This window comes from Dama dama, chromosome 12 (assembly GCF_033118175.1).
Source record: "Dama dama isolate Ldn47 chromosome 12, ASM3311817v1, whole genome shotgun sequence".
In the NCBI taxonomy this organism is placed as follows: Eukaryota; Metazoa; Chordata; class Mammalia; order Artiodactyla; family Cervidae; genus Dama; species Dama dama.
Window position 1 is genome coordinate 44,517,951 of NC_083692.1, and position 17,670 is coordinate 44,535,620.

General features: G+C 46.8%; 1 protein-coding gene across 5 annotated transcripts in view; it reads right to left on the reverse strand.

The window, feature by feature from the left end:
- Positions 1–16,232, reverse strand: part of GNB5 (G protein subunit beta 5) — a 31,548-nt gene extending 15,316 nt beyond the window's left edge. For 2 of the 5 annotated variants that reach the window (XR_009695112.1, XM_061157172.1), the window contains exons 1-5: positions 15,990–16,232; positions 6,741–6,877; positions 2,810–2,851; positions 774–850; positions 499–546 (exon numbers count right to left, since the gene is read on the reverse strand). Coding sequence is in view for 4 of the 5 variants with exons in the window: in XM_061157172.1 (XP_061013155.1) it covers positions 499–546; positions 774–850; positions 2,810–2,851; positions 6,741–6,877; positions 15,990–16,101 (416 nt within the window). In the remaining variant the exon portion in view is untranslated. The remainder of the gene's footprint in view (positions 1–498; positions 547–773; positions 851–2,809; positions 2,852–6,740; positions 6,878–15,989) is intronic. The other 3 variants (XM_061157174.1, XM_061157175.1, XM_061157173.1) reach the window with 3 other exon arrangements.
- Positions 16,233–17,670: the final 1,438 nt, after the last annotated feature.

The following is a 17,670-nucleotide window of genomic DNA, read 5'->3' on the forward strand; positions in this document are numbered from 1 at the left end:
AAAAACACCCATAGTCTCAACATCCAGGAGAACTACAATTGCATTCTGGTGTAGTTCATCACAGCCTTTATGCTGACACTTCTCTAAATATGGCTGAGCTTTTACTATAGAAATACTTTGAATGGTCCAGAATTAACACAAGGACAGGGAATTATAGTGGTTGTAATTCTCACTGCCAACTCTGTTAAACTGAGCACAAGAAAAACAGATTAAGGCACAATACTCCTATTAATCTTGATGCTCTTTTCACTTACTGTCATTAAGAATTTCCTTTTTAACAGCTGCATAATATTCCATTCAATTCATGTACCACCATTCACTTAATTTCCTTTGGTGCACATATTGTTCCCCTTTTTGCTTTATTTTAAATAACAATACAATAAATGTTATTGCTCATATGTTTTTTCTATATTTCTTTCTTTCAAACAAGTTCTTAAAAGTGGAATCACTAGATCAATGGTCATAAACTTTTCAAGGCTTTGAATACATATTACCAACATGCTTTCCAAAGTATCTGCACAAATTTGTGGTCCCTGCCAACAGCATCTGAGAGCAGAAAGAATAGATTTTAAATTTATACTCATGTCAATCTGTAATGAAAATAAATTATGAAAGACATTCTGCAGTTTTTTTTCCTTGATAAAATTCAAGGAGGATTGCACAGTGCTTAAGTAATCAACAAAAATTACAAGTTCTTATCTGTATGTTTTGTTTACAGAACAGTGTTTTATGGCTAACAGGACATATGAAAGGCTGCTGTCTCCCCTACTTACCCACATGCAATGGCACATCCCGATGGGGCATAGGCACATGCCATCACCCACGTGCAGGGCATTGTGACTGCATGCTCCTGAAACACAGCACACACCGTGCTTACAATAAATGAGGGTGCTTCTACACAGATGTCAGCTTCTAACAAGTAAAACTGTTGAGGCATCTACCAAATTACATTCCAGTTTCAAAGGGGCTGAGACTGGTGAGGAGACTCAGCTCTCCAATAATCATCCAAACCTTATATCATGTATTCTACGAGTTAAAAATCTCACCTAGCAAAAAAATATCCTTAACATCTTCTTTCTTACTGCTATACTCCCCCTGTTGTTCTGAATGAATACTGGGGCTCATTTTCTTTGAAAAGACTATCCAAATTTCATTTCAGATACACACACACACACACTTCATCTTATTTACTCAGGTGCTATTTTTAAAACATACTCTTGAAAACACACTCGATTTTTTATATGTGTAAGTTTGTTTACTTGTGAGTGAGTATACGACAGCCTCTGTCCCCTGTGGGTCCTAAACTATTCCAGGCAGGAATGTGGGTGAGGGTGGGGAGAGGGAGTGGAGGGAGAAAAGGGAACCAGTAAAATGGAAGCATTAAGAGGACATGAAAGTCCTCGGATTCTGGCTGGGGTCTGAGTCACCCATATTCTCCTGCATATACAGATAAGCAACCAAGGCACACTTAAAAAACTTCTGAGTCTGTGGCCTTATTTCCCTGGGAGCCATGGGCCCTGGTCCCGGTCCTGACCCAGTGATACATGCAGCCTCACGCAGGCTGGCCATCTGTCCTACCTGTTTCCCTCTCCACCTGGCAAGGGAGAAGACGGGACTAGATGGTTTCTAAAGTACATTCAAGTGCTGGTCTTCTTTCCTGTTATGATCCTCTGTGTTTTTGTGGGGAGACATTGGCCCTGATACTCCTGTCAAGATTCTGCTGTCACTCCCAGTCTGGCAGCCCTTTGGACACCATGAATAGCCTCAGAGTGTTACCAAGGAGGTGAGGTGGCCACTCTCAGCACAGGCCATCCAGCCCTTCTGCTGACCAGCAGTGACTACGTGTCCTGCCAGGGGCCTCCAGTGGCAACACCACAGCTCCCCAGAAACCAGGCAGCATGTGCTTTCCACCATGCTAAGGCTTAAATGGAAGGATCCCCACTCCCCTACTCCTGAAGATGCCGAGGAGTGCTGGGAGAGGCAGAGTGACATATAGGGAGCCCTCTGCAAACTGCTATATTGTCATTTTTGTTATTCCCCAGGGGCGAGACCATTTAGGACTTTGCTCTACAAGATGGTTCTTGACCAGACCAACTGCCTATTATGACATTTAGTGTTCAATAATGCACAATAAGGATGCTGTTGAGACAGATAGGGGTTTTCTTTTTTATACAGTGAAAGGGAGACTGTCTTCCTAAGTAAATATTGGACTCCATATTTAATATATAGTACTTGTTACCATAAACGCCAACCCAATGCAGGCACGCAAGCTCACCTACACATAGATTCTGCCCTTTTCATTTAGTTAATAGTCTAAACTTAGGTCTCATTTGGAGCAGAGCATGTCTACACCAGACTTGCAAGGGGCTCAGACTCCATGGCAACCCCATGAAGTGCAGTTTAATCCCACTGAAGTCTCAGCTCCCCACCCACCATGGGGTCTAGTGGGAGAGAGAGCTGGAAGAGAAGACTGGGGATTTGGTATCTCTTCTCATCAATCAGAAGAAAAATCATCAATGCAGTAGCAAGTGTGAATGTGACACGTTTCTGGGCCACACTCTTTTCTGTTTCCATGTCAGCAGCCTCCACGTCAGGCCTGCATGCTCTTCTCCCGGCCAAGGGCTGGACCTGAGAGGAATGAATGCTACAGCGGGCTGCTGAGCCATCTGAACACAGATGGGCTTCTGTGGAGTTTACACCCCCAAGTAGGCTCCCGAGGGGCAGGGCAACCACTAGTGCGATGCTTGGAGAGGATGAGGACAGGACTGGGATTCTGAAGTGCCTCAGTCCACCGGGGACAAGGCCTTACCTTGTTAGTGGTGAAGGAATCCCACACGATCACTTTCCCATCCTGGAGGAAAAGAGTAAAGAGTTCAACAAACTAGTGATCACCACTGGGGAGATGGTGGGGGGCGGGGAGGAAGAGGTACAAACTGCTACATCGCTAGATGCCAGGGGTTGGGGGTAGGCTGGGATCGGGAGTGGGGAGTTACGTGTTTAACAGGAAAAGTTTCAGTTTAGGAAAGTGAAAAATTTGGGAGATGGATGAGGGTGAGAGTTGCACAACTGTGTGAGTGTACTTAGGGCCACTGAACTATACAGTTAAATCTGGTTAAAACAGTATGCTTTATATTATGTGACTTTAACCATGATAAAAAACATTTAAAAAAGAGGTACAAGCTGTCATGTATAAAATAAACTACAAGGATATATTGTACAACACACAGAATAGAGCCAATATTTGTAATAACTACAAATGGAGCATACAAACTTTAAAAATTGTACATCACTATAGTGTACACCTGTAACATATACTATTGCATATCAGCTACACTTCAAGAGAAACAAAACAAAACAGAGTAAAGAGTTTAAGAATTGTCAACAAGACTTAACAGGTGAACTGCTGAGAACCGCTTGGAAAACCAGAGCAAGTGTCTGGACAATCAAGACCCTACAATGCACCCTTGAGCAAACAGGAATAGATGGGACTACACTTCCCAGGCTGGTGCAAGGCTCAGTTCTAAACCCTGCATCCCTTGCATAGATACAACAACAGAAAGCAATGCTCAGACACTTTTTTCCTACCATTTATAAACCAAGCACAAACTGGGGGTAAACTCTCACCACCACCATACCCCAAATGTCAGTGAGTTATACCGGGATGAGGTAAACCTGAAATGACCTTCAGATGCCTAACAGCCACTAACAGTCTCCATCTCCTCACCCTCCCCGCCAGTCTCTCCTCTCTCCCACTCACCCTGGAGTCCACATTCCCTGTAGGACTGTATAAGAGCCTCACCCCAGCCCTGGTCCCCCACCCCGTGTGGAAGCTGTGGAGCAGTTCTGAATCAGTCCGACTTCTCCAGGTGCTCAGGAACATCCCCTACCCTGACATTTCACACCTACCACACCTATGCCGCAAACATGGGACTCACACCTATGGTGGTGGGGACCCCCGTGGGCAGCTGTTCAGGAAACACAGAGCGCTCCCACTTGAGCTCTGGGCTGGCGATACCATGGACAATGTGGCCACGTTCACTGCAGCCACTGCTGCGGCCCTCACTGGGGGTGTGGGGAGGGGCTATGATCTCATCCATATAATACAAACTCACCAGAGATAAACCCACATGAGCCCCAGTCCCCACAGCACAGTCATCTGCCCAGAACGTGGTATGCGGGTAGTCCAGGCCCCCAGGCTCCGGCCAGCAGTGGAGGAGAATGGCCAAGTAGATTTCCTCCAGCACATGGGTGGAGGATGTGCAGTCCTCAGGGATGGAGAATCTGCAGCCTCTATGGTGGGCTGGATTTTTTATTAATCACTCAAGCCATCTGGAGCCAAATCTGGTGAGTGAGGCGGATGTGACTTAGGGACACCAGCAAGGTCTGATGAACTAAAGTGACACAGAGGCTTGCTTCACTTCATCTGATGCTAAGATCACGCTGCGTGGGGCTGAGGAGTCATGGTCAAGGTCAAAGCTGGCAGCTTGGAGTCTTTTAAGACTCCTAAGCACGTTGGTTCTTCTAGTCTAATTTCTCTGACTAAAGGCCCAAACACAAAGTTTGGGTGGATTAGATAACAGAGCAGAGAAGAGAGCTGTGGGTGGGGTGGGGTCTGGAGCCCCTGCTTGCTGGGGTGGGGGTAGAGACTCGGTGCATCGCCCAAGTCAGCGCTCCCTTCAGAGGCTTCCCTCAGCGCACAGGTGGCCTGCCTGGCCCCACCACCCACCCACTGTGCTCCGGAGAGACAGAGGCTCCCATGAGGCTAAAATCAGACTCAGGACTAAATGCGGCCCCTCCATGAGCACAGATATATACACCAGGGGCCTATGTACCTGGAGAGACTGAGCCTCCACCCCAAACCCCCACCCACAGTCAGGCGGATTAATCTCCTGCCTTTTAGGGGAGAAAGGCTGCTCTGAGTCACTCAGAGTCTGTTCCAGGGCCCTTCTGCTGCTCCCTACCTTTCTCCCACCCCCAGCCACCTCCAGACACCCTCTGCAGTCCAGGTGGATGGATGGCGTGACTCAGCGGTGCCCACGCAGCCCTCCTCCCCACCCTCCCTCTCTAGTAAGAGCAGTAGAGAGTGACAGAAACCCAACATATGGTGTTCTTTTAAGGATTAAAAAAAGTCTAAAAGGCTAGGCAGTCACATGGATATCTGAACAATCCCTTTGTAAAATGGAGCATTTGGGGGAAAAAAGCCTAGAAAGAAATGCTCTAAAATAATACCAATTATGACAGGGTGGTAGGAGCAAAAACTTCTCTTTGCTCTCATTTCCAGTAAAATACATAACTAATAAATTAAAAAGCACATGCAATGTGATGTACTAGATTTGTAGGTAATACAGGAGATTAATAACACCTGTCCTATACCGTACCAACATGGATATTAGAGCTCAGATTATTCAGAATATGTACCTCCCCAGTGCTTCTGAACCCTGATGGTAAAGAACCTGCCTGCAATGCAGGAGACCCAGATTAGATCCCTGGGTTGGAAAGACCCCCTGGAGAAGGGAATGGCTACCCACTCCAGTATTCTTGCCTGGACAGAAGTGCCTGACGGGCTATAGTCCATAGGGTTGCAAAGAGTTGGACATGACTGACTGACTAACACTTTCACTTTTTTCCCCAGTTTTAATATTTATAAGGGCTATAAACAAAAATCAAATTTTCCTTTGAAAAAGCTGGACTAAAGGAAGCAGCAGGAGCCAGGGGCTAAACTAGCCAAAAATATATATGACCTCAGTGTGTGGTTCAATGCGTGAAACACCAATACAGACATAAAAATCACTAAGCAGTGTAGTCAGCCTCCTGAGGGACATGTCCTTGTCCAGGCCCCTCCCTCGTTACATCGGCGTGGTCTGTGGGACCAGTGGTATACAGCAGAATGGAGGGGATGTCACTGCTGAGGCCAGGTCATCAAACACAGCATGGCTTCTGCTTCTGTCTCCTTCTGTCGCTGTGGGAGGCCAGCTACCGTGTCATGAGCAGACCAATGGAGAGGTCCACACAGCGAGGAGCTAAGGCCTCCAGCCAAGAGGCAAGTGAGCGGGCCATCTTGGAAATGAGCTTCTGCCTTAGCTGAGCTGTCGAATTACTGCATCCCCGACCAATGTATTGACTGGAACCTTGTGAGACACCCTGAGCCAGAACCATCCCGCTGAGCTGCCCCTGATTCCTCACTCTCAGAAACCATGTAAGATACCAAATATCCACTGATTAAGTTGCTAAACTTGGGGGAAATTTGTCATGCAGCGGTTTAATAAGTAATACACAGGATGCAAAATCAATGATGTGACCTATATAAGCTGAATGACAAAAATTATATTTCACAAAATACATAGTTTAAATGTGTTCCTTAAGGTGTAAAAACTGCTAAACTCTTAAGCTGAAAGTAGCCACGGTGGCACTTCACTTTTGCCCTCAACTTGGGGGAGAAAAACATCCTAATTAAAAAATGGTTTCCCTTACAAATAAGACCATGAAATATGCTCAGAAAGAAACACTTTTGAATGGTTTGTCAAACAGAGTTTATAATATTTTAGTTACTGCCAATTGCAAATCTACCCAAATTAGTTAAGTTCTCAAGCATGCCAGAGAATTCTTAACGAGGTAATTTGTTCCCTTTGGCAAACAGGCAGAGTCATAATGTCCTGAGAGGGTTTTTGAAAAGGATGGCTCCTTCCCTTCAGCTTTACAATCAGAAGCATGCCCACCATCGCCCGACAGGTGTGACGTACCTGAGAGGAGCTCACGAGCCTCCTCTTATCCTTGCACCAGTCCATGCATAGAACCTTGTTCCCATGGCCTTTGAGGGTCCTTCTGGTCTTCATGACAAACTGCCCCAGGGCCTCCACGCGCTCGGCCACCTGGTGCACTGCAAGGACAAGGCGCACTCAATCCCGTGACCAAGGACGGGGTCTGAGCCACACGCTGGAACAGGGGGGCTGTCAGGGCCCTTCCTCCTGCACTTTACCCTCATGACTCGAGATGCTCTCTCTTTCAAGCTCAGCCCCCATAGCTCAGTGGGTGAAGAATCTGCCTGCACTGCAGGAGACATGGCAGACACAGGTTCAATCCCTGGGTCAGGAAGATCCCCTGGAGGAGGAAACAGCAACCCACTCCAGTATTCTTCACTGGAGAATCCCATGGACAGAGGAGCCTGGCAGACTACAGTCCAAACGGTCACAAAGAGTTGGACACAACTGAGCAACTCAGCACACACAAAACACAGAAGGTAGAGACACGCTATCATTTTCTGTGGGTTTAAGACTCTCTGTTTATAACTTACATAATATCATATATCAACTATGCTTCATTAAAAAAGACCCCATGTTTTTCAAAGCGCTTGCATCCATATATGCATGTTGAGGGACTGAGGACAGGACTGCCTTCTATCTGCAAAGCTTGACACAGAATTCTCCCACTGAAGGGCTACAGCACTGCAATGTGGGGGGAGGTAGTGGAGTGAGGTTGCTATTCCACTGATGGGCAAGGAGACTGAGGCTCACAGAGGTTATCTGGCTCATACCAGTTCATACAACTAACTGGGAGCAAAGAAGGGGCTTCTGGCTCTCTTACCTACTCCTTTCCAGTCACAAGGACAAGTGACTTTACAGAAACTGCCCCATCAGGTGCCAGGATGTGCATCCACCTGCTCAACAGCAGGCCCCATGTGTCCCCTCTGGTCCCCCCATGCCTGGCTCAGGCCTGGGACGTGGCTGGTGTCCCCTCCACATGCTGCTGGAAGGAACGAATTGACCAACCCAGCAAACAGTACCCCACGGATTTACTGAAAACTTACAGTGCCAGCAGAGATCAAGGCAACATTCTACAGGTCTGAACACATGATGTGCAGGAGGTATGTACACCAGGAAGACGCTCCAAAAATCAATCCTTCAGGGGCTGGGACTACAGCATTTTTCATGAGGCTTAGGGAGAGCTTTTGAGGAGTTTTTAGAAATGCAGTCAACTGACGAGTCTTAGAAGAAGACAAGTTCACGTGAAACAGCAGAAAGGGCCCCAGAAACCATCCAGTCCATCCAGTCATTGAGGCGGGTGGGGGAATCGCATGGCATCCGCCCCCTTGCGCAGTGCCTCCCCCTTTCAGGTTAGAGGCTGTGCCCGGGTTCCTAACCTCGTCTCTGTTGCTCTTTCCTCCAAACCTCCCAGTTGGGCCTTTTTTCAGGCAGGTGGGGAGGAGAGAAGGGGGCATTCTAAGCCAGGGGTCAGCCCCAGGAAAGATGTAGGGTCTTGGTACAGACGAAGCATCAGGGGGAGAGAGACAAGGCACTGGCCCCTTCCTTCCTCCCTGGGGAAGTGCCCGCCTCCCTCGCGGGAAGCCGGGACTGAGGGGCTGACTCTGCAGTAAGCCTTGTGACAACACTGCCCCTTCTTGGGAAACCCTTCCTTCTTCCCTCCTCTCTTCCCTTCCTTCTCTCTAAACACTTCCCCCAAACAAGGAACTTTCCTACATAACTACTGTATAATGATCAAAGTCAGAGAACAGACACAACCCTATGTCTCATCTATAGACCTTACTGAGACATTCTCCACTGTCCCAACAATATCTCTATAGCAAAAGAAAACCTAAGATCACATGTTGCCCTCAGTGGTCATTTTCTTTTGTCTCCAGTGATTTTGTTCCCCAGCTGGGCTTGTCTGGTGCTTCTTCCAGATAAGCTCTGGGTAAAGGACACTGGCAGGAACACTCCAGACCAGCGATGAGATCCTCCCCGTGCATCTGTACCACCAGGAGGCATCTGCTGTCTGCTAGTCCATCCCCAACAGTGTTTACTCCAATCATCTGGTCAAGGTGGCAACTGCCATGGTTCTCCACTGTACAGTTACCATTGAGCCTTTTGTCATGAAAAAGTACTTTGTGGGGATGTCCTCTGAGAGCACACACATAGCATGTTACCCCTCAAACCTGAATACCCCAGTTTTAATATCCATTAATGATTCTTGCCTGAACCTGATTATTAAGACAGCTGGTAAGTGGTGACGTTTCTAAATCATTCCTTCTGCAGTTTTCAGGTGGCCTTCTAGTATACAGAGGAAGGTTCCCTCTTCCCCAGTGTATTATTTATTTACATTATAGGGAACTCATGGATTCTCACTTTATTCAAGAGGTTATAATCCATTGCTACTATTTATTTTGATGCCCAACTGGGCCCTGATTTGCTCAGTGGAAGCCCAATCAAGCAGGCTCAGAGACCTTCCCACATAACCCCATCATCCTCTGAGAGCATCTTTTGGCAGGCTCATGTCCCCCCCATGCCCTGGCCCCGGAAGCAGCCACTTCTTCAAGAAGTCTTGGTTTCTTTTAGTTGTCCCATTTTTTTTTATGATGAAAGACAAGAGTACACAGGTTAAAAGTCTTTGTGAAAACCCAAGTTGTTAAAAGTGCTTGCTAAACTATAAAATGCTACATGAATGTGCAATTAATACACCATCGATTCTGCTAAAACACTGCATTTTTTATTGCCACAAACAGCACATTAGTCTTTTACAGCAACGTTCCTCACAAAAACATATTGAATGCAACTTAAAAACAGACTGAAGTTTTCTAATTTTTTACAAGCCTTTTACACAAGCTTGCACCAGCTCAGAGCTGTGAGCATATCCTAGTTAGTATTTTACTTTGAAGCTTCATATCTGTACTAGCACTGCTTCCCTCAGTTCAGCATTAGGGTAATCCTAGCCATTTAATGTCCCTCTTACCAGAAAAAGACTCACCGACCAAAATAGGGTCCCTTACATAACATGAATTTGAACACATCCCAACTTATTATTTTTTTCTCATGACACTTTCTCTTCCTATACACAGATTCACTCCCAACCCACTCCTGCTTCTATCCACCAAATCTCACATTCACTAAATTCGAGTTAAAAATAATTTTTTTAATGAAATTAAAAACAAAAACAAAAACCTGGAAATGAGCTGAATATGTCCTGTAAATTATTTATGGGAGCTTGGTTCAGCACAGATGGGGTTTCTCCTTTGCCTTCTGATGAACTACCCCTTCAGGATTTAACTTTTTCTTTAAAAACAAAAAGAAAAGAAATGATGAAGACAACCAGCTTGTGTCTATAGTAAGAACTTCTAGAATATAATGATAACCTATGAAGAAATTCCACCAGAAGGTAAGTGGCAGGAGGATGGGGTGCTTTCTGCTTGGATCACCTTGGAGCATGCACTGGAGCAGAGCCTGGGCTCCGGGTCACAGCCCCGTGCAGCTGCTCCACATCCATGAGCAGAAGCTCACCTTCCTGCAACCTCATTTTCCTCATGGGGTTGCTGGCAAGACTATTTCAGTCCGGCACAAAGAAAGTACGCTCTAAAATCTCCTTGAAAATGAACACTGTGAAATCAATTATAAGTATAGAACATAAGTTTAAAGATGAGTAAGGGGTCTTAAACAGGAAAACAGAATTATTTTTTAATTGATCTTGATTAGCTTCCTAAATTTTGTACCAGTATACAGTTTCTGTGATGGCCACAATTTGGTACAAGAGGAAAGGAATCAAGCAAGAAAACTTAACCAAAGCTAATTTGTAAAAACTCATTCTGTCTCTACCCCAAGGCAGAATGGGGTGGGATGTATACAAAACCTTCAAACACCTGGGTGGAAGGAAAACATTTACAATTATTTACCTCACTTATGTTTGTATAAGAGATTTTTTAATTGCCCGCAAACCATAAATTGGGCTTTCCTGATGGCTCAGATGGTAAAGAATCTGCCTGCAATGCAGGAGACATGGGTTTGATCCCTGGGTCGGGAAGATCCCCTGAAGAAGGAAATGGTAACCCACTCGGGTATTGTTGCCTGGGAAATCCCATGGACAGAGAAGCCTGGCGGGCTACATACAGTTCATGGCATTGCAAGAGAGTCAGATACAACTTAGCGACTAAACAACAACAAAAATCATAAATTAGCCACAGACAAAAAACCTACTCTGAAATCCCAAATTAAAAGTTGGAAGGGTTAAATTATGGTAGAGCTTTTATGATGGAATAATATGTGATTTTAAATCATACTTTTAAATATTGACATTAAAAAGAACTATAAAAATGATACAAGGGGCTAGTCAATTCATTGGGTTAAATTAAAACTAGGCTCAAACAAAAAACAAACTCAAACTATACCTGGTACAATTACAAGCATGCTTATAAACAGATATACAAAAATGAAAACATAAGCTATAAAACACAACAAGATATTAAACGTGGTTACCTCTGGGTGGTGGGCTTATGGATAATGTGTTTTTCTGTATTTCTGAATCTGCTACAGTGGCATTAGTTTATTATGACAGTATTCTAGCAAGAGGAAGAGGTGAGGAAATCAAAGGCAAGTTTGCTTTCTGCTCCTTCTGACATAATAGGCCACATACACAAGAGCCAGAAGCAGATCACTCTGCTGGGAAACTCACTTTTTTAAGACTCAGTACACATAGCATATTTCCTCAGAACATGGAAAAAGTCAATAAATAAATTTGCTTCAGACTAATCCATAAATATGGTTTTCCTAACACCAGAACATCAGAATAGTCCAAGGCTCCAGCCATAGAGCTTTTGAGAATAAAACCTTGCACAATGTTATATTTAGAACAGATAGAAAAGTGAATAGCATTGGGTGATAAACCCTGTAGTTTCCTGTATTTTATCTGGATTTGTACCTAGAGATGTTACATAAGTCTCTTTTTTTGAGTTACTCTGTTCCTAGACAAAAATAGAATCTTCCCCTAAGGGGCTGGAAACCTGCATGGAGCCCCCACATAGGCCCAGAGACCTTCACACATGTAGGCTGAAACAACACAGCCTCCCTCCTGCTGTCTGCTTTCAGCCTGTCTTCCAGATCATTTGTCACTTTAATTTCAAATTAAGAACTCTTTAGAGTTGAACTCTCTCCTTTTTTTTCCCCTTGATCTTAACCCTCATTCCAGTATTCATTTTTTATTACAAAAGCAGTAAATACACCAATCTGTATCAAGTTAAGAGTACCTCTACATCCCCCTCTACTCCCATTTCTGGAGATAACATCTCCCATGTATCCTGCCACACATTTAATGCATATACAAGCATCTCTTGTTTAAGCTAATAAGACCATGTTATATACACTGTTGGGCACTTTGGTTTATTTACTTCATATTGACAACTTTCCATACACACACAGACTTAGTTTCCTTTCCCCTTTTTAATGTGAATCTCAGCTTTCTGAGAGATGGCCTAGCATGGTGAGAGGGAGAGCTACTAGGAGCCTGGTGTCTACTCTTCATATGCTTTGAGAGTAGCTGGATAACCTCTGGGAAAGCCCTAAACCTTTGGCTGCTTCTTCATTCACAAGGAAAGGGGATAGGGGTGTTGGGAGGGGAAGAAAACTTTTTGTGCTTGAAGACTGAGGTTGAAGCAGGTGACCCCTGTAGTTTTAAGAGTTGTGTGATAGCCACACCCCCCAAAGATGTTCACATCCTAATTCCCAGAACCTGTGAATATGCTAGCTTTCGTGGCAAAAGAACTTTGACGATGTGATGAAGTTAGGGATCTTGAAATGGGAAGAGTATCCTGGATCATCCAGGGGGGTCCAATGTAATTAATTACAAGGGTTCTTACAAGAGGGAAACAAGGGGTCAAAGTCAAAGAAAGAGATGTGATGACAGAAGCAGAGTTGGAATGATGTGGAGCCACAAGCCAAGGCAGGCAGGCAACCTCTAGAAGTTGGAAAGACAAGGAATGGACTCTGCCCCAAAGCCTCAGTAGGAACACAGCCCTTCTGACCGCTTTTAGACTTCTCACCTCCAGGACTGGTAAAAGAATAAATTTATACTGTCTTAAGCCACTGTGTTTATGGAAATTTGTACAAAAGCAACATGAAACTAATACAAGCTGTTACCTCATGGTTCTAAAATGCCTGAGAATCAAGTGAGGAAGCACCTACCCAGAAGGGAAGGTAATCAGAAGGTGATGAAGGTGATAATGGGGAGAAGCAGGAGGGGCTGGAGGAGTGAGGGGAAAGGCAGGGCAGCGGCACAGGGCCTGGGGCTGTGGAGTTTGATGTAGGCTGGCTTACCCTTAGTTCACCCATAAGAACCACTTCCTGTAGTTAAGAGTTGGCCCAGGGTTTGACCTGGGGATGAGGGTCCAACAGTATGGATGCTGGTCTGAGGGTCAAAGGGAAGGGAGTTGAAGAACTGAATCTGGAATTAAGTTCATTTTCCTCTAAGTTTATGCTCTACTTTTGTTGTGTTGACTTTTTTAAGGCAAGAATTTGGGCAAGGCAGAGCAAACAGAAGGCTGACCAACTGTTGCAGTTTGCCCAGGACTGAAAGTCTTCCCAGAATGCAAGGCTTTCCATTTTATAAAATTGAGAGTCCCAGGTGCACAAAGATGACTTGGTCACCTTGGCTTATGGCTTAAAGACCCTTCCCAGACCAGGACAGTGGCTACAGGGTCACCTATAACACCACCAAAACGCAAAAACACACACACTCGGGAAGAGGCTAAGGGAACGGAAGTGGGAAGAGCCCAGCAATCCAAGATCAAGGAGATCTCTAAGCGAGAGACTACAGTCAGAGGAGCTGCGCTGAGTGTTTGTAAGATTCCGGGGGACTGTGATCGAGTGAGGGGCCAGTGTCTGATGAGGTCACCCTGTGGATCCTGAAGACACCAGGGATGGGACAGGGCTTAGAGTCAAAAGGAAGACTTGAGCCATGTGCCGAAGTCCTCAAGAAAGGAGGGAGGTCGGGAGACAGTAGAGCAGAGGTGAGGGGAAGAGGGAGGTCAGCTGAATGCTCAGAGCCTCAGTGGAGCAAGGGTTTAACACCAGGGTGAAGAGAAGTGGTCTGGAAGCTGCAGAGGGAATAAACAGGACCCTGGCCACATGACTTCTCATCTTTTCTACTCAAAAATTCTGCCATATACAGGTGGGGATAAATTCTTCTGCTGTGGGTTCATGATTTGACCCTGATTTCTGAGAGCCCTGCATTTTGGGCAGGACAGGGGTTCCCTGTTGAAAAGCTTCATTGTAACCACCTCTCTGCCTCAAGCAATTTACCAGAGTCACAAAAAAGGCTGAAAAATACCCCAGTGGGCAGCCTGTACTGTCCAGTAAGAGAGTTTCTAGAGAATGCCCTCTGCACTGAGCACTAAGGTATTTGGTAAAATAAACAAACAAAAAACAACAATAAAACGAAGTGAGGCTGGGCTGGAATCCTGCGTCCTCTACTTACTAGCTGGGATCACTTGGCAAATCCTTTCACTTCTCCACGCCTGTTTCCTCATCTGTAAAACGGAGACATCAGATGACCCCGAGGCACTAGCACCACGCTCAGAGCATCATCACTACTGCCTGTGGAGCACAGGAATTTGCCAACGAAAATGGCACAGACCCATCAGCCATTCCCTACTTCTCTGATAACAGAACCCAACTTTGTTTGGGGATGGCAGCCTGCCCAGCTCACTTCCTTTCTCAGCTGCCCTTGCTGTAGCCATGTGACCTAGTTCTGGCCAATGAAGTACAAAGAGAAATATGTCAGGGAGAAAGGAGGTTTTTGAAAAAAACTTCTGCCTTCCTGAAAAGAAGGAGAAACAGAGGCTGATGCCCACATTCCCCCTTTTCACAGCCCTGGATACAAAGGTGATGTCTGACGCTATGGCAGTTATATCATAATCATGGGGCAAACATGAGCGCCGTAAGTACTGGAGAGAAAAGAAGCATGGGTTCCTGATGACACACTGGGCACTCGAACCAAAGCAGGCGATTGCCTACCCTGATTTTTGTTAAGAAAAATAAATCCCAATTTATTTAATTATTTTGGGGATTATAGCTAACTGTAACTGAATACATTTCTAAAAGATACAGGGGCTCAGCTTGCCTATTTAAAGGCGGCCCCTACAAAGGCACAACATATTTGGGATTCAGGTCTTCTGCGTCTATCAAGAGGTTTGTCAAAGAAAGGAATCAGGTGCTACAGCACCTAGCACTAACCTCATTCTTTTTTCCCAAAGAGGATGCAGACAGGGTGGTACCAAAATGGCAGGAGCACAATGTTTAGGTGTGCCTGAGGGTACCTTGGGAAGGTCCGGCTCAGCAAAGAGGAGCTGCCACCCCCAGGGCTGAGCAAGAAGCAGATAAAGCCACTTCCCCAAGCTTGGCCTTAGTCCAAGCCCTGCTAGGGATAAACCATCCGACAGAGCAAAGGGAAGCTGATTCGGCCAGGAGTCGTCACCGGGCTATTTAATTGCTCACTCACAAAAATCACAGAGCTGGTTCTGCATTATGGTCGTGAGTAATAATGTAAATTTATTTAAGACTGCTGCTCCTCTTTTATGCCAACCACACCGCATCCAAACAAAAGCATCCTGAACAGCCTCAAATGAACTAAATGTTTGCGTTTGGTAAGCCCCTCTGCTTCCTTTCCCTATCTCCACACTCAGATTGGAAAAGTGAGATTTTAAATCAGAGCCTGGTTCCTTAGAAAAGCAAAACTGAGAAAAGACAACAGTGATGGAGAGACTAAAATGATAACCCCCAAACCCCCATAAACCAAACCCCAATCCAGGAGTTTCCCCTAGGCCGTGTCCACAAGAGCTCGCGGCGCTCGCCTCCCCTGACAACCCCCTACACTCCGCTCTGCTTGGGAACGGCAAGAATGAAATCAGTTTGCTTCGCCCAGGCAGGTGATGACGGTAACTGGTCCCACGATCCCTCGTCAGGACAGCGGCCAGGAGCTGCTCCGCCCAGAGGCGGGGTGGCCTTCGCCAGCGGGCGGGGGACTCTCAGACGTGCTGGGAGCCCGCGAGGGTCCAGCTCGGGCCCCGACAAGCGCATCCGGGGGATCGGGCCCTCATCCAGGGCGGTGGCGCGGGTCTGGCTCCGGGTCCAGGCCGCCCCTCTCCATCCTGCCCTCCCCCGCCCCGCCCCGCCCCGCCGGTCTCCTTCCCACCGCCCGCCTCCCGGAGCGCAGCCCCCGCCGCGGCCCGCACTCACACTCCACGTCGTGCAGCTTGGCCCGCTCCTCCTCCAGTTTGCCCTTGAGGCTCTCGGCCTCGCTCTTGAGCGACGCCAGCGTCTCGTTCTCATGCAGCCCGTCGGCTGCCATCTTCGCGCGGGGACGCGGCGGGAGGGAAGCGGGGATGCGAGTTAGCGGGCGGCGGAGGCCGGGCCGGCTAGCGGGCGCCCAGCCGCCACCGGCGCCGCTCCAGCCGCCTCCCCGAGCGCGCCCCGCCCTCCGGCGCTGACGCCGCCGCTGAGAGCCGGGCTGCGGAGGCCGATCCTCCTCCCTCTCCGCCGGCCGCAGGCGCAGGGCCGCGCCCCCGCCGAGGCTAATGTGAGCGCACATCCTGCCGGCACGCAGCAACGTTGTGCCCGTTTCGCCGGTGGAAAAACCAAGGCTCGGAAGTGATACGCGACTTGTTGAAGGATGCGCACTTAGTGAAGGCCGGGCTGGGAGTCCAACCCAGGACTGCTCCTGCTCCTGGGAGTTTGGCGAAGTCTCAGTGGTAGAGCCCTTCCAGTGCCCCTTCCTCCCACCTCCCCTGTTTGGACTTGATGTTTAGGTGTGCCTGAGGGTACCATGCTTGATACACATGTTTGGTACACATGTGAAATGACTGGACAGAGTCATTTGGATGTCTCCACAGGAGACATCTGAATGTTTCACGTCTCCCGTATTCGGGACCCAGTGGCTTCTGACTGAAGAGAGTGGATGAGAGAGAAGAGGGCGAAGGGGCCTGGCTTGCTCCAAGGGTACGCTCTGATTCCCGGTATCTCTAATGCTTCCCCTACGACGCCACAAACTGAAAACTTTCTTTGTTTATTGACTTAATGGCAGAAAGCAAAGAAGAACTAAAGAGCTTCTTGATGAAAGTGAAAGAGGAGAGTGAAAAAGTTGGCTTAAAGCTCAACATTCAGAAACTAAGATCATGGCATCCGGTCCCATCACTTCATGGCAAATAGATGGGGAAAGAGTGGAAACAGTGGCAGGCTCCAAAATCACTGCAGATGGTGATTGCAGCCATGAAATTAAAGGACACTTACTCCTTGGAAGGAAAGTTATGACCAACCTAGACAGCATATTAAAAAGCAGAGACATTACTTTGTCAACAAAGGTCCATCTAGTCAAGGTTACGGTTTTTCCAGTAGTCATGAATGAATGTGAGAGGTGGACTATAAAGAAAGCTGAGCGCCGAAGAATTGATTCTTTTGAACTGTGGTGTCAGAGAAGACTCTTGAGAGTCCATTGGACTGCAAGGAGATCCAACTAGTCCATCCTAAAGGAAATCAGCCCTGAATATTCATTGGAAGGACTGATGCTGAAGCTGAAACCGCAATACTTTGGCCATCTGATATGAAGAACCAACACATTTGAAAAGACCCTGATGCTGGGAAAGATTGAAGGCAGGAGGAGAAGGGGAGGACAGAGGATGAGATGGTTGGATGGCATCACCAACTCGATGGACATGAGTTTGGGTGGACTCCGCGGGTTGGTGATGGACAGAGAGGCCTGGCGTGCTGCAGTCCATGGGGTCACAAAGAGTCAGACATGACTGAGCGATTGAACTGAACTGAACTAATACAAAAAATAAAGCTAGTTCTGGCTTCTGAAAAGCTCCGGGGTCTTTCCTGTTCTTGGTTTTGCTCTTCTCTTTTTCACTAGAGAATCAAGTCC